Genomic DNA, 27,142 nt, shown 5'->3' with positions numbered 1-27,142 from the left:
TTTCCATGACTTTGTCATGGTGAAGCAAAAGAAAGACAATATTCAACCTGGAAATATAATAAATATGAATGAAGTGCTCATGGCATTTAACATATCTGCTACACGAACAGTCAGTGAATGTGGCACCAAAAGAGTGTCTACAACAACTAAAGGCCATGAAAGGACAGCTTCATGGTGGTATTGAGCTGTGCTTCTAATGGTCAAAATATTTAATAGCAGAGTATGATCTACAAGGTTGAACGCACCTGACAGATCAAGCTGCATTATAAGTGTTCTTCACTGATGGTGAAACTGATAAGTCTGATACAGATAGTCCTTGTCACAACTCTACGGTTGCCTCTGGGACCCTGTAACTCATTGAAAATATGTGTTGACCAGTGTGATAAGGACAAACAAATCTTTTTTTGTTTTTTTTTCATTTCTATCTGGTACTTTGAAGATTTAAAAATATGTTGGACCAGTTTCAGGACAAATACCTTTTTTGTTTCCTTTCCGTTTTATTTTTGATATCGTTGAATTGTTGTGATTTCAGAAATAAAATGACTTTAAACATTTAAAAATATATGATGAGTGGTGTTTGTTGTTTAAAATCATCATTCTGTCATGATTGGTGGATTCATTAATATGTTACCTTGTTACTATTGTCTGCTATGAAGTTTGGAGGGAAGGGGGAGGAAGGTTGGGGGATTAATTTTGTCAAAATATGTACCAGACTCACTTTGTACTTTATATGCTTTTATTTGCTCAATAAACATATTTCCAATAAAATCATCATTCTGCATGTAAAAGCTTGTATTGTCTGCACTCAAATATAATCCCTGGCCCCTTTCAAAATGTAAACTCATGTAGTACCTGTGGGATATGTAAGACAGAATATGGTACTTTCATCAGGAAGACTACTTAAGGCTCATCTTTCGAGCAAGAACAAAGAAGGCAGCGTTATGACGGGCCAAGTGAAATCCTGTCATATCACTTCGGGGCTGCACTTCAAACTTTTCTACTACATAGCCTCCATCAGAGACAGCTTTCTCCAAAAATTCCTTGTCTATGGACAACACTGAAAACGGTTTCTCTCCAACCATATACATGTCTGATCCTAACACCCCACCCATTACTAAATGCCCTCCCGGTTTCAGCAGTGAAGAGATATTCCTGAGGGCACAGCAGAAAGTGTCCTGGTCCTTACAAGCACCTTCCAGACACAGGCATGTTAGTAGACAGTCAGCCTGAGGGAGGACCAGTGGATCCAGAGGGTTCTTCTCAGTAACGTCACACTTCAGAACTTGTGCCACTGTTCTCCTCAGCTTCTCTTCCTTCTCTGCCCACTTTTCCCTGTAAGAGAATAAGAACTTTAACAAATCCTTCACATCAGTTCATTGTGGGTTAATTTTTCACTGCCTGAATCCTTAGGATCAATACTCAGGGGGATTTTGCCAAGTAGGAAGTGCTTTTACCTGGTTAAATTCCACTGACCAGCCCCAGAGCACATATTCAGCGACAATTAACTGGATAGTGCTGCTGACTGTCTGCTCTGATCACCATGGTGCTATGCAGTTGGCAACATCTAAACAAAGATATAGCTGGGAAAGGTCAGTCTATGATACCACAATAAAAATAAATAATTCTTCAACCACCAATAATTTTTGTGTGTAAGTCGGACTTTTGAATCGTTATGATGAAGGTCAAGGGACCTCTTACAACAATAGCTATTTCAAATCCAGATTTTTATTATATTCTTAATTATTTGTCCTCCCAAAAGTGGGGTGAAACCCAATCTGGAAATCAGAATGACCAGTGAGGTGATCAAATTTGCAGATGATACGAAGCGATTCAAGTTATCAAAACACATGCGGTGTGTGAAAAATTGCAGGAAGACCTTAGGAAACTGAAAGACTGGGCATCCAAATGGCAGATAAATTTTATAGTGCACAAACGCAAAGTGATGCATATTGTGAAGAATAATCCAAATCATAGTTCCTGATGTTAGGGTCTACCTCAGCAGTCAACACTGAGGGGACTACTTCTTCCAGCCCTATTTTGGGAGCCTCTCTTAGTTCAAGAGATCAACCTACCACATTTCCTCCTATTCCTCCTGAGAGCCCGTTGGTATTAAGTGATACCCAAGATGGTTCTCCTTTCCCATGAGATTTGGCTTAGGCAGTGACTATTGGACCACCATCCTTAGAGGAACCCTTGGCTGGAGCTTTATGACCTGTGACTCTGCCAGAAGTATCTTGTAGTGTTTTTTCTACGCCTTCCTCTGAAGTTACTTTACTTGATGTGTGGAAGAGACCCAGAGGATCTCTTTAGAGGCAGAGTATTTCAGCTGTGTGATTTTTCTTCTAAGGTTACCTCCTGTCTGGAGGTGACTGATAATAAGATTGCGCGATAGCAAAGCGATTATTCTTTGTTGAATCCCAAGTTGGGACATTAAAAGCACAAATGTTTAGAATACTTGTACTTACAAGCATCATAAGTGTACACTTACCGGATGCTATTCTGCAAATAACTGCTTAACTTACATACTGCATATATGGAAGGGGGCTTTCATGTGGGTAGAGCGTGGATGGGGTTCACACTTACACGTGTAGCTTATAGAACATTGTGAGTTACCTCCTGCTGGCCACATTTAGTGGCCCACAGTTACGCCAAGACGGTGGCTGCTGTAACTGCAGCTAATACCAAGTTATGCTGTGATGATATAATGGACCCTGGACACCCAGATGCCATTAAAGAATAGGCTCCTACCAGTGTCCTTGGGCTACCTAAATGGAGGCACCCACTTATTGAATATGCCCCCCTCAAGTAAATCTAACATTTGTCTTTACCAGTGCCTGTCTTCCAGTGCATCCCTCCTAATTCACAGATGAGAGAATTGCTCTGCAAGAGCTTGTGCTCAAGTTCATGTAATAAATACTTAAGTTGAGAGAAAAAGTTGACAAAGGTGAATATTTGAGCAAACTTTCATTAACTGAGAGTATGCAAAAATCAATATATTCCAGTTCCTCCAGCATTACCTACAGTTTCCCAACACACGCAATGCCACAAAAAGCCACAAAAGCAATCTGGTAGAGCAGGAAGCAGAGGCAGGTGAGAATATGCCCCACTAAGACTGAATTTTTTAGCACAATTGAGAGGTCAGTAGGCTTTGCCTCCACAGCAGCAATCACCTTCCCAACTTTGTGGAACAAGTACTTCCCTCTAAAGAGTGCTTGAGCCAGGGCCAGTGCAAGAGTATAAAGCACCCAAGGCAAATTATCAAACTTCTTCCTCCCCCCCCCACCCCCACCCCCACCAATGTTCTCCACCCCATCCAATCCTGTGCCCATATTCGCTTGTTGTCACGTTTTCAAAGCTGTAAACTGGGTTTGTGAGCCCTTGGGCCACTGCCGAGGAGCGGCAGTGGCAGGCAAAACCACCCCACACCGGCGACTAGGCAGAACAGGACTGGAATCCCGGACTGGGGTTGCAGCAGAGGCAAAACCAGCTGGAACAGGCAGGACTTGAGCAGAGCAGGTACCCTTAAACTTCACCTGCACTTGGCCACTTTTCACCAGGAGTTGAGCTCCTGGCTGCAGGTGGCCGGCAGGACTTACTGGGCAAGGCAGAACTGGATACCCACTAGGCTGAACCAGGACTGAGGGTCAGAGAGGAAAGGAACATACAGGGACAGCAGGGCACACAGGGAGGCTAGGCAGAAAACTAGACTAGGACTCTCAGACAGACAAGAGACAGATCTGAAAGCTGCAAGCAGCCACTGAAACAGGGAACAAACACAGATAGATAAGAGACAGAACTAAAAGCTGCAAGCAGCTACTAAAACAGGGGAAAATCACAGACAACCTAGCACTAGACAAAGACATACAAACAAGAGCAAGACTGGGAAACAAGCTATACAGAAAACAAGCAGTACAGGACACAAAGCTACACAAAGACTAAGCTAGAATCAGGCAAGAATACAAACTATAAACTGGACTGGGCAGAAGTGCAGCAAGCACCAACATACCAGGGCCTTAGACGATGCAAAGGCAAAGCAGAAAGGTTTCAAAATGGCTAATAAGCCCAGCAGCAGCTGAGACTCTCTGCAACAATCACCAGGCAACTGGAAGATCCGGACCAGACTGGGCTGAAATCTGGAACGGGTGACAGCACACAGACAATCTAATGCAGCCAGCACACAGAGACAGAGACAGAACTAACTCACAAAGAAAAGACAGAAGCCAGCTCAGAAGCTGACCACAGGAAATAAGGTGAGTCTGAGAGGGGGCACGGCCACAGACGTGACACTTTTCTAATCCCTTTGTCTCCAGTCTTTTCCCCTCCAACCAGTCCCCAGTTTTTAATGTTTCCACTACCCTCCAGCTCCCCTCTCCTATCGTAGGGTTACCATATTTTGTCCTCTCAAAAAGAGGACACATGTCCCGCAACCTGCCCCACCCATGCCCCACCCCTTTGCATCCTCACCCCACCCCCTGTCACATATTCCCCTCCCCCCGGGTCACATATTTCCCTCCCCTGCCCCCCCCCCCCCCCCGTCACCTTCAACTCTCGGCGGCCATTTTGAATCCTGAGACCGTCACAGCAACTGGATGCAGGGCAAGGGCAGCGCTCTGGGCAGAAAAGAGGGGGCTCTTTCCTGCACCGAACAGGTCACAAGACCACCAGGGCAGTAGATAATAAGTAAGGGAAGGGGAGGCTAGGATAGGCCTGCCGCCCGCCCGTTTGTCCAGAAATCTGGGCAAACGGGCGGACTAGCAAAACCCATCCGGACGCCCAAACATGTCCTCAAAAAGAGGACATGTCCGGGTAAATCCAGACATATGGTAACCCTATCCTATCGGAGCTCAATCCTTAATGTTTCTCCTACCTGCCTCTTAGACCCTTCTCTCCCTCATACCTTTGCAGTCTCGTAGAGAGAGACTAGGGCTATAATTGGATTACTGCAGAGACCATGCCTGCCCAGCTACCCTGCAGCCTGAGCCCCATGTCAGACCTACAGTAGAGTGGGGTAGGAGGCCAGCAGAGGGCCTAGGTTGCAGGTCCACTACAAGCTATAACACACATATGTGGCCATCGTGAAATTGCTAATTCCACTTTCTGCCCTCCTCTTCTAAAGGCTCCACACTGCCTGTTGCATCCCCCACTACCAACAGATATGCTTCAGCAACTCACTGGAACTGGCTGCGGTGAATGCATGATGACCCATTTGTCCCCTTGCAGCTGCTCTTTCACTATATGAACCGGACTTCTGGCAGTCTGGGGACTGTGCAGACTTTACTGCCAACTGCAGCGACAGTGTTTTTGCCTTAAGTTAATGCTGAGTGCACATAAGCTGGGTGTGGGATCGGAAAGAGGAGAAAATTTAAATATCAGCCTTTTTTGGTGCCTCCAAAATATTGGCAGTCTAGGCAACTGCCTTGGTCACCTAAGGGAAGTGCCAGCCCTGGTTAGTGCAATTCTCTACTCTGGAAAAGCAGCTGTTTGTGTAAATATAGAAAAGAAAAGAAGCTTTTACCTTGTCCTCCCCCCCCCCCCTCTTTCCTGGGAAGGGGGCATCTTGCAGAGAGCAGGGAGACACAGAGGACAAGTTGAGAGCCAGCAACAATGCTAGCACCTTTTGTTAGAATGTTTAGAGTGTTTAGAATGCTCCAGCACTGCTATAAAGGTAAAATTATGTATCATACCTGATAATTTTCTTTCCATTAATCATAGCTGATCAATCCATAGACTGGTGGGTTGTGTCCATCTACCAGCAGGTGGAGATAGAGAGCAAACTTTTGCCTCCCTATATGTGGTCATGTGCTGCCGGAAACTCCTCAGTATGTCGATATCAAAGCTCCATCCGCAGGACTCAGCACTTAGAGAATTACACCCACGAAGGGACACTCTGCCCAGCTCACCACCGCCGAAACGGGGGAGGGGAATTAACCCAGCTCATCCCCACACAAGTGGGGGAGGGGAATCCGTCCAGCTCATCCCCGCGGAGCGGGGGAGGGACACCACACCCGCCGATGCGGGGGGATCTGGCTTATCCTGCAACCGCAACTGCGGGAGGAGCTGACTGACCCTAACACCGCCGAAGCGGGAGGGGTACAAAGCTGCCCTACAGCCGCACGAAGCGGGAGGGAGTGCCGGCAGAATTTAAATCTCAATCCAGCCCTGTAAAACGGAGGGGAGAGGAATGCAGCAGCTCACTGTAACACAAACTCGTCTCAACTCTTGAAGAATCCAAGTGAAAAAACTTGAACACGAAATCTTTCTGAAGTAACTGAAGACTAAACTTGAACCTGAAATGCAACCAGAATAAAAACAGTACAGATATCTGGGAGGGGCTATGGATTGATCAGCTATGATTAATGGAAAGAAAATTATCAGGTATGATACATAATTTTACCTTCCATATCATCAAGCTGATCAATCCATAGACTGGTGGGATGTACCGAAGCAGTACTCACCCAGGGCGGGACATTGAAATCCCTGACCTCAACACTGAAGCTCCAAACCGGGCCTCCGCCCGTGCAGCCACAGTCAAGCGGTAATGCTTGGAGAATGTATGAGCCGAAGCCCAAGTTGCCGCCTTGCATATCTCTTCCAAGGAGACGGACCCGGCCTCTGCCATCGAGGCCGCCTGAGCTCTAGTGGAGTGAGCCTTCAGCTGGATAGGCGGCACCTTCCCCGCGGCCACATAAGCCGCTGCAATGGCTTCCTTGACCCATCTTGCCACTGTAGGCTTAGCAGCCTGCAGACCCTTACGAGGACCTGCAAACAGGACAAACAGATGATCCAATTTCCGGAACTCATTGGTCACTTCCAAGTATCTGATGATGACTCGTCTCACATCCAGATATTTAAGAGCAGAGTACTCCTCTGGGTAGTCCTCCCTACGAAAGGAAGGGAGACAGAGCTGCTGATTCACATGGAAGCGAGAAACAATCTTGGGCAGGAAGGAAGGCACTGTGCGAATAGTCACTCCTGCCTCAGTGAACTGCAGAAAGGGCTCTCGACATGAGAGCGCCTGGAGCTCGGAAACTCTTCTGGCTGAAGTGATAGCCACCAAAAAGACTGCTTTCAACATCAGGTCTTTCAGAGATGCCCTCGACAAGGGTTCAAAAGGCGGCTTCTGCAATGCTCTTAGCACCAGGTTGAGATTCCACGCAGGCACCACTGAGTGCAGAGGAGGGCGCAGGTGATTAACTCCCTTGAGAAAGCGCACCACATCTGGCTGCGAAGCCAGGGAAGCACCCTTCAGGCGGCCCCTGAAGCAAGCCAGAGCCGCTACCTGGACTTTAAGGGAACTGAGCGACAGGCCTTTCTCCAGACCTTCTTGCAGGAACGCCAACACTGAAGAAATTGGAGCAGTGAAGGGAGAAAGAGAGCCTGCTTCACACCACGCTGCAAATATACGCCAAACCCTGGCGTAAGCAGTAGAAGTAGAGCACTTCCTCGCTCTCAGCATAGTGGCGATGACCTTGTCTGAGAAGCCCTTCTTTCTCAGACGCTGCCGCTCAATAGCCAGGCCGTAAGACCAAAGGGGGAGGGATCCTCCATCACCACGGGACCCTGATGTAACAGGCCCTGCTCCACTGGCAGCCGCAGAGGATCGTCGACTGAGAGCCTGATCAAGTCCGCATACCAGGGACGTCTGGGCCAATCCGGACCCACCAGGATTACCCTGCCGGGATGCTTTGCCACCCGGTCTAGCATCCTGCCCAACATGGGCCAGGGCGGGAACACATAGAGAAGCTCTTGTGTCGGCCACTGTTGGAGAAGAGCATCTACTCCCAGGGATCGAGGGTCCCGTCCTCTGCTGAAAAAGCGCGGCACTTGGCAATTGGCCGATGACGCCATCAGATCTAGGCTCGGCTGGCCCCAGCGCTTCGTGATGTCCAAGAACGCCTGAGCAGATAGCTGCCACTCTCCGGGCTCCAAGGTATGGCGACTGAGAAAGTCCGCCTTGACATTCATGACTCCGGCAATGTGGGCCGCTGACAGCTGCTCCAGGTTCGCTTCTGCCCACTGGCATAGATTCATAGCCTCCTTGGCTAGAGGGGCGCTCTTGGTACCTCCCTGGCGGTTGACATAGGCCACAGCCGTGGCATTGTCCGACAGGACCCGTACCGGCTTCAACACCAGTACCGGGATGAACTCCAAAAGCGCCAACCGAATGGCTCTGAGTTCCAGGAGGTTGATAGACCACTTTGCCTCTGCAGGAGACCAGAGCCCCTGCGCTGTCCTTCCCAAGCAGTGGGCTCCCCAGCCCGACAAAGAGGCGTCCGTCGTGACGACAATCCACTCCGGGGTCACCAGAGGCATTCCCGCAGACAACTTGTCTGTCTGCATCCACCAGCTCAGCGCCTTGCGCACTGCTGGGTCCAAGGGAAGGCGCACAGCATAATCCTCCGACATCGGAGTCCAGCGCTGCAGCAGAGATTGTTGTAGTGGTCTCATATGAGCCCTGGCCCAGGGCACTACTTCCATCGTGGCCGTCATAGAGCCCAACAGCTGCACATAGTCCCAAACCCGAAGAGGAGAGGCTACTAGGAACTGGTCCACCTGAGCCTGAAGCTTGACAATCCGATTGTCTGGCAGGAACACTCTGCCCACTTGGGTGTCGAATCGAACTCCCAGATACTCCAGGGACTGAGTCGGGCGCAGCTGGCTTTTCTCCCAGTTGATGATCCATCCCAGGGAGCTCAAAAGAGCAACTACCCGGTCCACAGCTTTGCCGCACTCTGCATAAGAGGGGGCTCGGATCAACCAGTCGTCCAGATAAAGATGGACTTGTACTCCTTCCTTTCACAGGAAGGCCGCGATGACCACCATTACTTTGGAAAAGGTCCGCGGAGCAGTAGCCAACCCGAACGGGAGGGCTCTGAACTGGAAGTGTCGGCCCAGGACTGCAAAACGCAGAAAGCGTTGATGAGGAGGCCAGATGGGAATATGCAAGTACGCTTCCTTGATGTCCAAGGATGCCAGGTACTCCCCTGCCTTCACTGCCGCTATAACAGAGCGGAGAGTCTCCATGCGAAAGTGCCGCACTTTCAAGGCCCGATTGACCCCTTTGAGGTCGAGGATAGGCCGGACAGAACCTCCTTTCTTTGGTACCACAAAGTAAATGGAGTAACGCCCCTTGCCAAGCTGACTTTCTGGCACCGGAACGACCGCACCCAGGCGGATCAGATTGTCCAAAGTCTGCTGCACTGCCACAGCTTTGACCGGAGACTTGCAGGGAGAGAGTACAAACCCGTCTCTTAAGGGTCGGCAGAACTCTAGCTTGTAGCCGTCTCTGATGACTTCCAGCACCCAAGCGTCTGAAGTTATTGTGGTCCACTCGCCCAGAAACGAGGACAGCCGTCCTCCAATCTGCACTGGGGCGTGGACCAAGGCCCCGTCATTGGGTACGAGACCCTGGGGGAGGACCGGAGGGAGCACCTCCGGGACGGCGGTCTCTGCGAAAGGAATGCTGCTTGGGGGAGAAATTCCTCTTAAAGGAAGAGGGGGCAGAGGAACCCGACCTGCCCGGGCGGTACCGACGGGCTTCCTGAAACCGTCCTCTGGAGGTACCGGGACGAGTACTAGCCCGAGCCCTGACCTCTGGTAACTTCTTGCCCTTAGACGTGCCGAGATCGGTCACGATTTTGTCCAGCTCGACCCCAAAGAGCAGCTTGCCTTTAAAAGGCAATCTAGCCAGGCGGGATTTAGAGGCGTGGTCAGCAGACCAATGTTTCAGCCAAAGCCACCACCGCGCAGAGATTGTCTGAGCCATGCCTTTAGCTGAGGCCCTCAAGACATCATACAGCAAGTCTGCCAAATAGGCTAAGCCCGATTCCAGGGCCGGCCAATCAGCCCTCAAGGAATGATCCGAGGGGGAAGCCCGCTGCACCATAGTCAGGCACGCCCTGGCCACATAGGAGCCGCAAACTGAGGCCTGCAAACTTAAAGCAGCCGCCTCAAAGGACGACCTTAAGGCCGCCTCCAATCTTCTGTCTTGGGCGTCCTTTAGGGCCGTGCCACCTTCCACCGGCAACGCCGTTTTCTTAGTCACCGCAGTGATTAAAGAATCCACGGTAGGCCACAGATAGGCCTCACGTTCACTTTCAGTCAAAGGATAGAGGCGGGACATAGCCCTAGCCACTTTAAGGCTCGCTTCAGGGACATCCCATTGAGCCGAAATTAAGGTGTGCATGGCATCATGCACGTGGAAGGTTCTAGGTGGGCGCTTCGTCCCCAGCATAATGGCAGAGCCAACAGGGGCTGAGGGAGAGACGTCCTCCGGAGAGGAAATCTTCAAAGTGTCCATGGCCTGTATCAACAGGTTGGGCAAATCCTCTGAGCTAAAAAGCCGCGCTGCAGAGGGGTCATCCGCTCCAACCGAGCGGGGATCCGTCTCCTCCAAGGAATCCGCAAAGGACCGTTGGGAGAACTCAGATACGCTGCCCTCATCTACATCGGAGGAGACAAAGTCCTCCAAGGCCTGGGAATCAACCCGAGGGCGTTTACCTCTGGGAACCTCAACCTCTTTACCAGACGAGGGAGCAGGGGCAGCGTTTTGCATAAGGAAGGCCTGATGCAGCAGCAAAACAAACTCGGGGGAAAAACCCCCCAGACTGTGCACTTCCGCAGCCTGGGCTACAGCCCTAGACGCACCCTCAACCGGCGCTCGCAAGAGCAGGGGAGAGACATGCTGCGCATCCAAAATGGCGTCCGGCGCGACACTCCGCGAAGGAGCCGCGCGGGAAGAACGGCGCTTAACTTTAGCCGCTTTTGTGCCGTCGCCCAAATTAAGGGCGTTCATGGCATTAATGTCTCCAACCTCAAGGGCGGTCCAAGAAGAAGCCGTCCGAGCCGCGTGGCCGGCCAAGATGGCGGAGGCGAGGAGCGGGGGATGGGCGTTTATGGCGGGAAAAACCGCCACGCCGGAGGAAGGACCGGGACATTCATCGGTCACGAAACTGTCACCCAACAAGGGCGAATCAGGCTTTAAGACCCCCGCATCCCCTCTAGAAGCGCTCAAGCGATCCGGGGAGCGACTCTTTGCGCCCTCGCCCTCCGACGCCATATGCCACGAGGAGAAGAATCGGGGAACCCCCTGCCCGCTATAAAAAGGTAAAAATTACCTGCTTGCCGCTCCGAGCTGTAACGACCTGTGTCCCAGTGAGTAGCTGCAATAAACGTTTAAATAAACGTCGAAATAAACGCCTTTAAGGACGTTCAAATTTTTTTTTTTTTTTTTTTAACGGAGCCAGCGGGAGGGGGGAGAAAAGGAGGGACCTGGCACCACCAGGTTTGCACTTGCTCAAAAGAGCCCTCAACCCCAGGCACTCAACAAAACCTAAGAATTAGGCTTGGAGGCCTAGCCAGAGCTGCTGCTGTGTGTGACCACCACCTGCTGAGATAGAGAACATACTGAGGAGTTTCCGGCAGCACATGACCACATATAGGGAGGCAAAAGTTTGCTCTCTATCTCCACCTGCTGGTAGATGGACACAACCCACCAGTCTATGGATTGATCAGCTTGATGATATGGAAACAAAGAACTCAGGTGTCCATAAATGCTAGATGTGTGTTTATAAAGTTTCAGCAGTTAGTAACTGTGAGAGAAGGGCAGACTTGTTACAAATTTTGCGATTGGCTGTCTAAGAGCACAGTACAAGGCTCCTGATTTGCTGGCTAAGGTACCCAAAGCAAGCTGGGAACTAGGGGAGGGACAGTGTGAGAGTCAGCCAATAGGAACCAGGATCTGCTAGGAGGCACGAATTTGGACCAATGAGGTGGCAGGAGGCAGTCTGATCCTTAGATTGGCGCGAAATTTGAGCCAATCCAGGGGGCCAGGGGGCAGGAGGAGTGGAACAAAGAAAAAAAGTTTTACAACAGAGCAGAGCAGACAAAGGAAGGTGGCTGAAAGCATGGCCTGAGAGAAGAAATCGGACTCAGGCAGAGAGGGGCATGCTCAGGCTGATAGAGGACCCACTGATGAACTCCAGATGAAGAGAGAGCTGGTGAGTCCTGAAGAAATACGGGCACTTAGGCAGAGAGAGCAGCAGAGGGGAAAGAGAAGGGGGTCTGGAGTGTGTAGGCAGAGAGAGCAGCAGAGGGGAAAGAGAAGGGTAGGGTTACCATACGTCCGGATTTCCCCGGACATGTCCTCTTTTTGAGGGCATGTCCGGGGCGTCCGGCGGATTTTGCCCGCGCCCACGTTTGTCTGGATTTCTGGACAAACGTGGGCGCGGGTGCGAGCAGGCGCGTGCGTGCGGTGGGCGTGTGATCGGCGCCGTGGGTCTGGTGACCTGGTCTCCCGTCCCCTCCCCTTCCTTACCATGTTCCCTGGTGGTCTAGTGACGTCTTCGGGGCAGGAAAGAGCCCCCTCTTTCCTGCCCGGAGCGCTGCCTCCCCTGTCTATCATCTTTCTCGGTCTGGCTGGGGATTCAAAATGGCCGCCGAGAGTTGAACTCTCGCGAGGCCGCTTCAACTCTCGGTGGCCATTTTGAATCCCCAGCCATACCAAGGAGGATGCAGCAGGCAAGGGCAGGCAGCGCTCCGGGCAGGAAAGAGGGGGCTCTTTCCTGCCCCGAAGAGAAGACTCTACTAGACCACCAGTAAGTGAGGGGGGGGTATGTGATGGGGGGGAGGGGACTATGTGACGGGGGGGGGGAATAGGGGCGGAACCCGGACCTGAAGGGGGCGTGGCGGGGACGGGACATGAGGCGTGGCGGGGGCGGGGTAGGGGGCGTGACATGTGTCCTCTTTTTCAGAGGACACAAAATGGTAACCCTAGAGAAGGGGGTCTGGAGTGTGTGGGGAGCATTGCAGAGCTGAAGAGAAAGCCAGCTGTGGGACTGTCCTGTAAAGAAGAGGCTTATGAGAAGCAGCCCCACAAGAAGAGACAGAGAGACAGCCCCCCCCCCCCTTGCACTGAGTGCCCAGACAAGAAAAGGGACTGTGTTTTTTTGAGTGCCTGCTTCAGAAGGGATCTAGCCCAGAAGCTTGCTGGTTTGAGCATCTACAAAGAGAGAGAGAGAAGAGGCATCCCCCTGCACTGAGTGGCCAGACTAAAAGTGAACACTGTGTTTTTCTTGTTTATGCCTGCCTCTGGGGATCCAGACAAAAGCCTGCCTTGGGGAACAGCTGCCATGCCTATGCCTTGAGTCCTGTGAGTGCCTGCCTCTAGGGGAGTTAGTGTAGCCCTCCATCAGTGAGATTTGGGGTGGTTGTGTAACAGAACAAAACAAAAGGGGTCATGTTTTGGGCGGGTTAGATAGGAGTTTCCCCCGCTTATCTGTTTTATTTGAATTTAGTTAGTCCACCAGTTCCACAGAAAGTCAAGGTTTTCCTTTTTTGAGTTTTTTGAGTCAGAATAGTAGGTATCGGGGGTCCCTGGACCAGTGGACTGACGAAGACTAAGGTACCCAACGCAAGAAAGCAGCGATGCTAGCGAAGATTTGATATACCGGTAATATTATTGTGTGCACACAAATTGAAAACTATATATATCAGATCTGAGTACACTGATTAGTGCTGTGTACATTTGTGGGATGTTTTGGGTTACTGCAGGTGTGGAGTTGGGGTCTTGATAGATGTGATCCTTGATAACTGTGATTCTTGGTGACTGTAATTGTAGTTTTAAAATTGTTATTGCCTTTATTTCCTTTGTAACTTATTTCAAAGCATTTAACATCTTGCACTAATTTTATTTAATACCATCAACCTGTAAAAATTGGTACTAACATTTAAGAAACATAACCAACAAGTGTTTCTATTTACTTTACCCTCTATCCCTTTTACCCATTAATAAAACCTTTAATATTTTTTCTTGCTAAATCCCTTGGTTGTGTGGAGTTTATTTGGGAACCCTATTTAAAACTGTGACACTAATATTTATTCCTTCCATCATTCAAATTTACCTGCTCCACGACTAGGGGGTTTACATTTGTATGAGAGAGCCCTGGAGTCCATGTTCCAGCTCTTGCAGCTACGAAAGCAAGACTGTGCCCTCACTCAGTTTGTTTCCATACCTGTCGCCTTCCAGTTCACAGACAGACTTCACAACTGAGCTCCAGTCAAAGGCTCCCGGCTCTTTCTTCAGCCATGTCTCAAGCTCCTGCCGGTTCCGATCCGTGTAATCTGTGGCAATGATTTCTTTGAAGGACTCACAGGCTGAAAGTAGCTGGTAGATGGTAGGACCGGTACCGATGTCTATAAGGAGATTCCCTTTACACCCCCTGCAACAGAGAAGTCAGAAACTGAATGCTTACACTATGAGCTTTACATGATGAAACCTTCATCATGTAAAGCACAAACACAGCATAGACAGGTGAAAAAAAGAACATTGCTTCTGTACCTTAGACTAGGATTAGAGTAGGGGAAGGAGCAATGAGGAGTTCCACAGTGTGTTCCAAAATGTTTTCCCTTGAATAGTTCATACTGCAACTGCGGATGCACCATTGTAAATGGCATCTTTAGATTTTAGAGGGCACTTTTGTGAGATTGGCACATGAGAATGGTTCCCTTGCAACGTTTTTTGGGGTTTGCTAACTACTACCGGCAGTTCATCCATCAATACTCCCTTATCACTGCCCCTCTTACCGCAATGACCAGAATGGGTGCTGATGTGCGGAACTGTACACCGGAGGCCCAGGAGGCTTTCACCATCTTAAAGCAAGACTTTCTCTCTGCTTCTGTGCTTCGAAGCCTGGATATCAAAAAACCATTCATTTTAGAGTTGGATGCCTCTTCGCTGGGGGCAGGGGCCGTTCTGTCTCAAACCTCAGACTCTGGCAAGCATCATCCCTGTTTCTTTTTTTCCAAAAACCTTTCTCCGGCAGAGTGTAACTACACCATTGGGGACCGGGAATTGTTGGCCCTTAAATTGGCTCTCCGGGAATGGCGATATCTCCTGGAGGGGGTCTTGCACCCCATCACAGTAATCACCGACCACAAGAATCTCCTATACCTTCAGGATGCTAAGAGACTAAACCCGCGATGGGCACGCTGGTCTCTTTTCTTTGCCCGTTTTAACTTCCGCCTGGTATTTTGACCTGCTGAAAAGAATATTCAGGCTGACGCACCATCCAGGGCCTTCAACCCTCCCGAAGAACCTGAGGAATCCTACCCCATGCTTAATCCTGCCTGTGTTGCCTCCACGACTGTAGTTTCCCTCTGTCAGCACGAAGACCTCTGTTCCACCCCAGTCCAGGAAGAAGGTTCTCAAATGGGGACCCTCCTCCACGTTTGCTGGTCACTCTGGATTCCGCAAGACTTTTCATTTAATCTCTCAGTACAATTGGTGGCCACACATGGCTCAGGATGTCTTACATTTTGTTTCCACCTGTCCCATCTGTGCCCGAAACAAATTCTCTCCTGGCAAGCCGTGGGGATTCTGACAGCCACTGCCAGTTCCACAGCTCCCTTGGCAGGAAGTATCTGTCACGATTGTGCCCATGTTTCATGCTGTCATTCATTTCGCCACCTGGTGGTCAGACCTGGTGTCTGCGATGGACTATCTGCTTGTTGTTTCCCATGTTCCAGAAATCATTCCGGTCCGGTCCAGATCTTCCAGCCTTCCAGACTGTCTTGGGATTTTTGGAACTAAGCAGCACCCTTACCTGGTGACCTCCCTGGTATTTTGCCTTTATTAACCACCTGGAAACTTTCTAGTTTGCGTTTGCAACAGAGGTCGTCTGATGAGCTTCTCGTCGGTGAGTGTTGTTGCAGTGCTACTCTGTTACTCCTTATCCTGCTCTTGACCCTGCCTGTTTGTTGGAGTATTCTTCTGTTTGCTGCCTACCCAAGACTCTGCTTGTTTCCTGGTTTATTCTACTGCTCGCTGCCTGCCCAAGACTTTGCTTGTTTCCTGGTTTATTCTACTGCTCGCTGCCTGCCCAAGACCCTGATTTATTTCCTGGTTTATTCTACTTTGCTGCCTGCCAGTAAGACTCTGCTTGATTTGTGGACTATTCTCCTGCTTACTGCTTATTGCTTCTGTTCCAGTCCAGCTGCTCCAGTCCGGCCTGTGCCCATCTGATTGTGGTTCGCCTTGCTGCCTGTTTGGGTGGTTCTCCTGCCGCTGCCGGTTATCGGTAGCGACCCAAGGGCTCACAAACCCAGGTTCTGCCTTGAAAGCCTGACAGTATCCATAGACTTTGTTACTGATTTACCACTGTCCCAAGGTCACACGGTCATTTGGGTAGTGGTGGATCAATTCTCCCATATGGCTCATTTCATTCTCATGAAATCTCTCCCCTCGGCTGCTACTCTTGCCAAGAATTTCATCCAGTATGTTTTTCGTTTACATGGTCTACCTCTCCGGATCATAAGTGATCGGGGACTTTTAGATTCTGGAGAGCACTGTGTTCTGCTTTTGGCACCACCACCCATTTTTCATCCGCATACCACCCACAGACCCATGGAATGGTGGAACGGGTCAATCAAACTCTCAAGATCTTTCTGTGAATGTATACTAATAACCGACAGGATGATTGATCCACATTACTCCCCTGGGCTGAATTTGCCTATAACAATGGTCTCCACATTGCCTCTCATACGTCACCATTTTTACAGTGTATGGGCACCACCCACAACTACCACTTCCAATCCCTCAGACCCAAGCCTCACCTCAGCTCCAACAGACCCTCACTGATATCCGGGACATTTGGAGCAGGGTCCAACAACATCATTAGTGAGCCGCTGCTAGATACAAGCTTTTCCCAGATCGTAAGAGGCGGTCTGCTCCAACCTTTCAACCTGGACAAAAAATTTGGCTTAGTACCAAATACTTGAAACTCCGATTACCCTCCTTCAAGTTTGCTCCCCGATACATTGGACCCTTTTCAGTACGATCTCAGGGGGGAGCTGTCACTTATCGTCTCCAGTTACCAGGTAATCTCAAGGTCCACAACGCTTTCCACGTGTCCCTGTTAAAGGTATTCTTGACCTCGAAATGGCACCCAGAGCCAAAGAAGATCATCGTTCCTGATTCCGAGCTGGATCTTGAATTCGAGGTAGATGAGGTTCTGGACTCCATACGTCAAAGGAGACGGCTGTTCTCTTTGCTATCCTGGAAGCATTTTGGTCCCAAGGATAATTCCTGGGAGCCCGCTGCCAACGTCCATGCACCTGAATTGATCCGCGAGTTCCATACCCGCTACCCATCCAAACCCGGACCAAGGCAGAGGGGCCTCCTTAAGGAGGGAGTACTGTCATGTCCCCTACCTCAACGCAAGCAGCGTCCTCGGGCTCCGCAGGGTCCCGTCAACACACACACTTGACTGGCACCCTGAGCCATGTGTGTGTAGTTCTTCTCTGGCTGCAGGCTCCTTGATTGCTTTGCTTCCATGCACCTGGCTCTGCTCTCTCTCTCTGCCTGGCTTCCAGGCTCCTTGATTGCTTTGCTTCCACTCACCTGGGTCTGCTCTTCCTCTGCCTGGCTTCCCTTGCTTCTCTCCTATTGGTCTTCCGATTCCTCCTCCTTCCCCTGCTCTTGTCCTATGGCTGTGCCCCTTCTCCCTGCTGATGTCAGATGCCAGCACTTTATCAGCTGAGCTCTCCCTAGACTCCTTGCTTCAGCTTCTACTTTGGTAGGTGTTACTTGCTCAGTAGTGTGCTTCTCCTCTACTTTGTTCTTCGTTGTTGACTCCGCCTGTACCTGTATTACTCTCATGTCTGCTGCTTGCCTACTGACTCTGCCTGTACCTGGATTACTCTCGTGTCTGCTGCCTGCCTACTGACTCTGCCCGTACCTGGATTACTCTCGTGCCTGCTGCCTGCCTCCTGACCTTGCCTGTACTTGGATTACTCTTGTGTCTGCTGCCTGCCTACTGACTCTGCCTGTGCCTGGATCACTCTCTTGCCTGCTGCCTGTCTGGTCGTCACATTCATCACCCCGCTTCCTGCTCCATCTCATAAGCCCTGAAGGCCACCCGCACCTAGGGTTTCAACCTTTGGGGAACGACAGTCAGCGCAGGTGAAACCCAGGGTTCTCCGGCCTCCAAGCAGAACCTGGTCCGAGTACCAGGCTCGGCAGCGCTCTACTTGGTACAAAGTTCTTGGTCTGACAGATCCTCAACAACTCCTTTTTGCTGTGACACTTTTTGTGGATATTTTCTCTGTTCCAATTTCGCACTGAATTGTTGTGCGTGTATCTTGTAGTCATCTAGTGATGTGCAGATCCTTTTGAAGCGAAGAAACTGTGAAAAAGGGAGACTCTCACGCAACGCTCTCGGATGGCAACTATCAAACTCTAAGAACGTGTTCTTGTCAGTTGGTTTTGTAAATACTTTGGTATTCCACAGTTCACCACTAAAAAAGACATATCAACCGATCTGAACAGAAGGGTGAAGTAGAAATTCAATTCACAACTGTAGGGTTGATATTGAAAGGGTCGTATAGAATTGACTTCTGTCCAGTTAGATCGTTTGTGCGAGGCTCTCCGTTGACATTCAGCAGCACTTAACTGGTTAGTTCCACTGAGTATCACACAGACCACTAAAGAGAAAGCCAGCTATTTTGTGGGTGGTCTGCAGGCAGAGTCAGCACTTCAGGAGTTGTGTCGATATTCAGGACATACAAGAAATAGGGGACATACAATGAAGCTATTAAGTAGTACATTTTAAACAAATTGGATAAAATATTTCTCACTCAGCCCTTAATTTAACTGTGGAATTGGTTGCCAGAGAATGTGGTAAAAGCAGTGAGCTTAGCAGGGTTTAAAAAGGTTTTGGACAAGTTCCCATAAGAAAAGTCCATACGCCATTATTAAGATGGACTTGGGAAATTTTTCTGCTTATTCCTAGGATAAGCAGCATAAAATATTTTTCCTCTTTTGGGATGTTTCCGGGTGGTTGTGACTTGGATTGGCCACTGTTGGAATGGAACACTGGGCTTGTGTCACAGATGCAGGATAGTGAAACGTTAGATCGCAGCAAGAGCTGTGGCAGAGAAATCCCCTGGGCTGGCACAAGACAGGAGTCAGGGCAAGAACCCCAGCAGGACTGGGGAGGGAAGGCAAGGCAGGACTAGGGTTACCATATTTTGTCCCCCAAAAAGGAGGACACATGCCTTGCCCCCACCACACACACCGCCCGCCCCCTTTCACACCCCACCACACCCCCTTTCATGCCTTCCCATTAGAAAAGTCCATACGTCATTATTAAGATGGACTTGGGAAAATTCTCTGCTTATTCCTAGGATACTTACAAAATCAAAGGAAGTAGAGCACTCACTCGGAGTAATAATCAGCCACCTCTGTAATAATTAACATTTTGATAATCAGGGAGGATTTTCATATATTCATCACGGCCGATTTCACTTCACCCGTACAGTGAACCTTTGCTCGTGTGTTTTTTTAATCATAGACTCACCCCACCCCCACCACCACCACCACCACCTTTCCTTAATTCCTAGAACTTAATTTGCTATAGACTGCGTTAGTCACTTAATGTACTATAGACTTTACTTTGATAGTCCTCTCACTCTGAGGTCTCTGAGGTAATACTGTTGATGTTGGAGGCTAATACTGTTACTGCTGGGGGCTAAACAACACTTATCTGTATCTGCCGGTGTGCTCTCTTTCCCCGACAGGTGCCTGTTTCGCTGTTCAACCTTTGTCAAGGGGGAGTCTTAGCACCAAATCTGCAATGATACATAGAGTATAAGAAATCCTAGGCGAATGGCTTATAACAAGTATTAACATTCTATTATGCCCCCGGCTCACCGGCTCACTTTCTGATTGCCTTCTTGTCACCATGCATCCAGAGATTCATTATGGCGGCAGCGTCTTTTTATACCAACTAACCGGAAACAGCTGATCTATCTATGCACTTCCTGGTGTCTGCTTGTAATCAAATGAAACACCCCCAGTGTAAATAAGAGTTTAACCCTTCTGGTTCTAAAGTGTTCAAATGGTAAATCCAGTAAGTCTCCCTCTGCAACAATTGTCTATTATAATCACCACCCCTTGACGCAGGAATTTTATGATTGATCACCATACACTTTAAAACGTCGATGGTATGTCCATTTTGCACACAATGTAGAACTAACAATGCCCCTATATTCTGAGCTAATATTCTTGTTCAGTCATTCTCGCATGCAATGATCTCATCGATTTTCCTATATAACCTTTGTTCCATGGGCAGCGTATATAATATCTAATCCCTAAAGTACGACATGTAGTGTGGTGTCTTAACCTGTATGATCGACCATTGTGTGTAAAACTGTCTGTCTCCTGCATTAAATCACATGTCTTGCAATGTGCTTTATTGCATTTGCAATGTCCAGACACTGGTTTATAGGTGGCTACAACATCTTCTGGCAATTGTGCTGGGCTTAGAATTTCTTTCAAGTTCTTTGATCATGAGAATGCAGTTCTCAGGTGGTGTTCAGCAAACAGTGGATGTGATTTCATCACATCCCAATGTTGTCTTATAATGCTCACTGCTGCTTCACCTCCTGGGGCAAATCTCACCACGAATGTCATCTTGGGATCCTCGACAACTCCATTTTGCTGTGACAATTTTTGTGGATATTTTCTCTGTTCCAATTTCGCACTGAATTGTTGTGCGTGTATCTTGTAGACATCTAGTGATGTGCAGATCCTTTTGAAGTGAAGAAACTGTGAAAAAGGGAGACTCTCACGCAACGCTCTCGGATGGCAACTATCGAACTCTAAGAACGTGTTCTTGTCAGTTGGTTTCGTAAATACTTTGGTGGTAAACTTCCGATGTATTAGTTGTACTTCAACATCCAAGAAATGTATTCTGGTGTGTGACCACGACAAAGTGAATTGTATCTTGGAGTGGCATTAATTAAGCCATAAATGGAAATCCGTTAACTCGTCCTTATTGCCCTGCCATAGTAAAAAAAACATCATCTATGAAACGACGCCAAATGCCAATCTGGGACTGAAATGGGCAATTGCACAGTCACTGATCTTCGAATGCCGCCATAAACAGATTTACTAATATGGGAGCGAATGTCGCTCCCATAGCCACCCCCGATCGTTGCAAGAACAGTTTGCCTTTAAATTGAAAATTTTTTTTTACATAGTGCCAATCTGGTTAATGCCAACAAAAATTGAGATGAAACTTCATGTGGTCTTGGACGAATGTCCAATACATTTCCAACCTCTCTTAATAATTCATCTTGAGGGATCATTGTATATAGAGATTTAATATCTAATGTTGCCATTATCACCGGAGTATCTGATAATTGGATTTCCTGCAATATAATTAGGAAATGTGTGGTATCTTTGATAAAAGATGGACTACTTGTCACGAACTCCTTTAAGAATGAATCCACTTATACAGAGAGAGGTTCTAAAAGGGATCCTCTTGAGGACACAATGGGTCTTCCTGGGGGGTTCTGTACATCCTTGTGTATTTTGGGTAATGTGTACAGTACAGAAATCATGGGTGTTTTTTTGTTTAAATACTGAAACTCTCTAACTGTCAAGAACCCTTCTTCAAGACCAATCTGTGTGATCTCCTTAATTGTCCTTTGCAACTCATGTGTAGGGTCTACATGAAATTCTTGATAAGCCGAAGCATCTGCTAGTTGAGAATCTACTTCATTCACATAATGCTCTCTGTCCATGACCACCACAGCACCGCCCTTGTCTGCTCTTTTCACTACCACATGTCTGTTGTTTTTTAAAGCATGCAAAGCTTGACGTTCGGCCTTTCTGAAATTGTCTCTGGGTCCGCGGTACTCGCTATTGTAAAATTTGTGCACATCCCGGAGCACTAATTGTTTAAACACTTTGACAACCGGGTCTAACGGGATAGGCGGCATCCACTGGGATTTGTCACGTACTCTGGAGCGTGGCTCTTTGATCTCTTTCCCATCAAAGTAAATTCTCAGCTGCAGAGTTCGTATGAACTAGTCTAAGTCAATTCTAAATTGAAAGGGGTCGAATAATTTCATTGGTACATATGATAATCCTTTAGAGAGCAGAGATGTTTCTGCTGGTGTTAATGCGGCACTTGATAAATTGATCACATTTGACTCTGCTGGAATCATAACCGGGTCCGAGGTTGCGATCGGGGTTGTCCTCGATTGTTGCCCCGCTTGTTCCCTCTTGCTCTCGATCCACATGGTTGTCTGCTGTCTAAAAAATCTTCGGAGTCACTCCCTCCTGATGCGCTGTCAATTATTACAGAGGTAGCTGATTATTACTCCGAGTGAGTGCTCTACTTCCTTTGATTTTGTAAGTATAGACAGTAGTAGTAGAGGAGTGCCTTACACATTTGACAGTATTCCTAGGATAAGCAGCATAAAATATTTTTACTCTTTTGGGATCTTTCCGGGTGCTTGTGACTTGGATTGGCCACTGTTGGAATAGGACACTGGCAGTGGCGTAGCAGGGGGGGCTGCCACCCGGGGCGGGGCAGTTCGCCGTTGCACCCCCCCCCCCCCGGTTGCAGCATGATGACACCCCCCTCTCCCTGACCAGCTCCCACACCCTACCTTTAAAAAGAATATCGGGAGGCGAGGCGCAGCGCCTCGCGCCTGCCCTGCACGTAAATGAAATGTGGACCGTTGGGCCTTCTCTCGCTCTGTCTGTCCCGCCCTTGCGGAAATAGGAAGTTGTGTCAGCATAGGGCGGGACAGATAGAGCGAGGGAAGACCCGACAGTCCACATTTCTTTTACGTGCAGGGCAGGCGGGTGGCGCTGCGCCTCACCTCACCATATTCTTTTTAAAGGTAGGGTGCGGGAGCTGGTCGGGGGGGGTGTCGATTCGCCGAGGGGGGGAGCTGGCAGGGAGCACCCCCCCCCCCCTGAGCTGACACCCGGGGCGGACCGCCCCTCCCGCCCCCACCCCTTACTAAGCCACTGGACACTGGGCTTGTGTCACAGATGCAGGACGGTGAAACATTAGATCGCAGCCGGAGCTGTGGCAGACAAATCCCCTGGGCTGGCACAAGACAGGAGTCAGGGCAAGAACCCAGGCAGGACTGGGGAGGGGAAGGCAAGGCAGTACTACCAGGACAAACTAGGCTAAGTAAGACAGCCAAGATGGGAAACAAATCCAGACGAGACAATGAAAAGCAAGGCAAAGAGGCTGGAACAAGGCAAGACAAAGAAACATGGCTAGAACTAGGTTCAGAAAAGGCAAGACAAGGGCAAGACAAGGGCAAGGCAAGGGCTGGATCCAACCGGGACTGGACAAGGCAATAAGCAAGAGAGACAAAGCAGGGACTAGACAAAGCAAGGCAAGGAGAAGGGCGAGGACCAGGCAAGACTGAGCTAGTAAGGGCAAGGACAAGAGTTCAAAGCTAGGCAAGACTGGCAGGTCCACGACAGGGCAAAGTCTGGAGGTAAGGCAGGGCTGGAGCTTGGCATGAACTCGGAAACAAGGCAGGGCCGGAGCTGGCAGGTAGTTGGAGACAAAGCAGGACTAGAGCTTGGCAGGAACTTGGAGAGAAGGCAGGGCTGGAGCTTGGCAGGAACTTGGAGAGAAGGCAGGGCTGGAGCTTGGCGGGAACTTGGAGAGAAGGCAGGGCTGGAGCTTGGCAGGAACTTGGAGAGAAGGCAGGGCTGGAGCTTGGCGGGAACTTGGAGCAAAGGCAGGGCTGGAGCTTGGCAGGAACTTGGAGAGAAGGCAGGGCTGGAGCTTGGCGGGAACTTGGAGCAAAGGCAGGGCTGGAGCTTGGCAGGAACTCAGAGACAAGGCAGGGCTGGAGCTTGGCAGGAACTTGGCAAAGCAAGGCTGGAGCAGGAACAAAGCAGGAATTTGGCAAGGCAAGGCTAAAGCAGGAACTGAACCACACAGAAGCACAAGGCAAGGCAGAAGACATCTTGTGAAGGCATCCCAGCGGAGTCCAGAACACTCCTATCATAGGCACCACTGACGATGTCACAAGGGAGCATCCCTTAATAATTCCCACCACTGGAAGAACAAGAGTGGACATCTGGCACGCACACGCACCCAAGGAGGACCGGCACCCCAGGCTGACACACCAGAGCAGGCCACTGCCTGATGGGCACTGGGGAACACTACCCAAAGGAACTCTGGATAACAACATGGGTCCCAGCCCAATGTCTATGGCGTCTGAAGGTGAGCTGGGGCGCAAGTCATGGTTGGAGCCATGACAGCTTGATGGACCTTTGGTTTGACCCAATATGACAATGTTTATGTTCTTATGTTCAGTACTTAACTAAGTTAATTTATTTATTCCAAACTTGATATACTGCTATAACTGACAAGCAGGGCAAATTGGTTTATAAACTAAAAACTACAATCAGAAAACAGAAAATGAACTACAATTTAAAATAAGAGAGAAAACACATCAATTAAACAAAGTTCTCAAATAAATACCTAATCTTCCAGGAAACTGGTGCCAAACCAAGTCATCCTAGAACTCAGTTGTTAACGGTGGTATATGAGTGTTCAAACAGCAACCAATTCGGACCATATAAAAGACAGTCCTATCTTTATGTTTTATTTCTTGGGCAGTTAAGTGCTGAATATCACACTTAAGCACATAAGAGATAGCCAGCAGCATAAACCCGGATATTCAATTCTGGTGGCCTGACTTGGCTCAGCACTTAATATGTGGGAATAACGCTGCCTACAGGTAACAAAACACTCATTGCTGCTTTCTGAATATTTCTCCCTGTGATTTCAAGTGTTTGAACCTGTAATAGGTTCCTTGGTTGTACTGCTGGTATGAAGGCTGGTTAGGGTCTTTCTTGTCTCCTTAGGGAAGCTGCTGAATAGTAGCAGGCCTCGAAAAACAACAACAAAATTACTGCCATCCCAATCCTCTAATCCAGTCCAGGATTTCAGTCTTGCTTATCAGGGCAGCTCTCTAGGTAAAAATAAAGTCACATAAAGTACAAAGCAATCAGGGTTAATCACAGTTCCATTCAACCTTTAGGTGACACCCTTGGAGCAGTCAATACCCTCACACCACACCAGTAATTCTTTGGTAGAAACAGTCCTCCAGTAATACACAGTTCTTGTCTGTTTGTTCTTTCACCATCTGAAGAACCAAAAGAAGGAACACTCCACCCCTTCCCCCTTCAGGTAAAGATCTTTTATAATCAGTTTGTTTTAAGCACTAACCTTCTCCCTCCCAGAGCACAGTTCTTTCCCAAAAAAAAACACAAAAAATATAACCAAAGTACATCCACTTTTCCAGTTTAAAGTTCACTCCACAGTTTCAAGTAGTCAATAGTTTTTCACAGGTTCACTGGCAGCCTTAGCATATCCTTAGCTGGGCTTGTCCCGCCAGCCCTCTTTCTGGAGATAAGCCAACACCGGTCCTCCCTCCGGGACTCTGTGAAAACACAAGAATTCTTCCAGCTTCTTAAGCACCTAACAGCTAGTTTCATTCACTCTGGAGATACCTCCACTTCTTCCTTCTCTTCAGGAAATGCTGTCTCTGGACAGTCTAAGACACTACCTGGTCAGCCCACTCCATCTCCATCCCTATCTCTGCTTTCTTGTTGGTCCATAGGGGCCCCTCCACCTCCCACCTGCAACCTGTGTCCATATTCTATTGCCTAGTCAGCCAGGGAGCCTGGGCTATCTTGGGACCCTTCCTGGGTTGTCTGTAGGGATTGCCTCTGAAATTGCCAAGGATCTACTTATCTGGGTCCCCTCCCTTTCTCTGGACATGCCAGGTTTTCTACCTCTTTCAGGATACTATACTGGGACCGGGGATAATATGGGTTCGATCTTTCCCTGCTCTGCCTGTCACTCCTGGGTTTGAGCCTCTGAGTCTTTACAAACCACAGAAGACATCAGCAGAAAAGGTATAGCAAATCTACCCTGACCCAGTTCCTCTACACAAACAAAACCAAGAGATAAAAAGCAAACTGAGGAAATCATAGGCATACCTGAAGTGAAAGTATTAAAGAGATTCTTCAGTATGAATTTCAGATACTCATCTTTAATAAGATGCCCCTTTTCAGCAGCATAATACATCTCCAGGTAGGCTTTGGAGTCAAAATCCTTCTGGTAAGTTTGCTTATCAGAGAAGTGTGATGCCATTTTGGGCTTTTCAGAGTGGAGACAATTTGTGTGTCTCTCCTACTTCTCCCAGCTACATTTATAATGAAAGGCGTTCAGCTGCACAGGATATAGAAGGAAAATGTGTTAGAGGTTTACAGTCTTAGGTAACATCCAAACCTTTGGCTCTTAATCCTCCCTATCTCTGGCAGGTCATAAATCTATGCAGAAGGTATCCAAGTTCAGTCCTCTGGTATGTTCCCCCAAGCTTTCAGAGCTATTTGCTGGAACACTCTCACATTTCAGGAAAGTTGGAAAGAGTTTTAAAAACAAATTACAGTCAGTGGATAATTTAAACAGTACCTGTGTGTTTGTATGTCTTCTCCTACAAAGAGCAGATTGTCCTCTGAATTGTAGAGGTACTTGGTATGGAAGCATAAAGTCACAAAATAGCAATTATTCTCGACTCGTTTGCTAAGGATATGAGAGTACCTAATTGGCCCTTAGGTTCTTGCAGGCTGATTCCCAATGAAAGGGATAATGCCGAAGTGGTAATATATTATTTATTATAAAAATAAGAATGGCAAAATGCAAAGCAAGTTACAAAACTCTGTGCACTACCAAAATATGCTGATTATTATACCAATGGATATATATAGAGCAGCTTTTAAACTAGAAATGGGGGGAAGGCCGACAGTCGCTCAAAAGAGCATGGTTCGGGATAAGGTATCTTTCAAAGATATCACCATAACAGGGAAGATAGAGTATCCTGATAGTGAGGTTGCAAAAGAGATTGTAGTAGATCGGGTATCTTTAAATAACAATAAAAATCAAGGACAGCTTCATGGAACAGCTAGTTCAGGAGCCGACAAGAGAAGGAAAAATACTAGACTTAGTCCTTAGTGGTGCTCATGATCTAGTGCAGGGGGTAACGATACGAGGGCCGCTTGATAACAGTGATCATAATATGATCGGTTTTGATATTGGCATTGAAGGAAGTGAAACTAGGAAATCAAGTACGCTAGCGTTTAACTATAGAAAAGGTGATTACGACAAAATGAGAAAAATGGTGAAAAAAAGACTGAAAGGAGCAGCTCGCAGAGTAAAAAACTTGCATCAGGCGTGGATGCTGTTTAAAAACACCATCCTGGAGGTTCAGGACAAATATATTCCACGTATTAGAAAAAAGGGAA

At 48.5% G+C, this 27,142-nt stretch overlaps 1 protein-coding gene across 1 annotated transcript; it reads right to left on the bottom strand.

The window, feature by feature from the left end:
* Positions 1–723: 723 nt before the first annotated feature.
* Positions 724–26,091, bottom strand: LOC115481620 (nicotinamide N-methyltransferase-like). The gene is made up of 3 exons (XM_030220910.1): positions 25,834–26,091; positions 14,013–14,219; positions 724–1,332 (listed from the first exon to the last, which is right to left on the bottom strand). Exons 1-3 carry the CDS (start codon positions 25,989–25,991, stop codon positions 897–899), a joined length of 801 nt encoding a protein of 266 aa, XP_030076770.1. The 5' UTR covers positions 25,992–26,091; the 3' UTR covers positions 724–896.
* Between the last annotated feature and the right edge of the window lie 1,051 nt (positions 26,092–27,142).

This window comes from Microcaecilia unicolor, chromosome 12, assembly GCF_901765095.1.
Source record: "Microcaecilia unicolor chromosome 12, aMicUni1.1, whole genome shotgun sequence".
Lineage (NCBI taxonomy): Eukaryota > Metazoa > Chordata > Amphibia > Gymnophiona > Siphonopidae > Microcaecilia > Microcaecilia unicolor.
This window is presented reverse-complemented; position numbering and strand designations above follow the sequence as displayed.

What these genes read in the sequence shown, in the direction of transcription:
- LOC115481620 (XM_030220910.1), bottom strand. Translation starts at nt 25,991, where the DNA reads ATGGCATCACACTTCTCTGATAAGCAAACTTACCAGAAGGATTTTGAC. An exon ending in AATACTTTCACTTCAGGTAT is followed by an intron (nt 14,220 to 25,833) that starts GCCTATGATTTC and finishes TCTCTGTTGCAG; the next exon opens with GGGGTGTAAAGGGAATCTCC. An exon ending in TGTGAACTGGAAGGCGACAG is followed by an intron (nt 1,333 to 14,012) that starts GTATGGAAACAA and finishes ATTCTCTTACAG; the next exon opens with GGAAAAGTGGGCAGAGAAGG.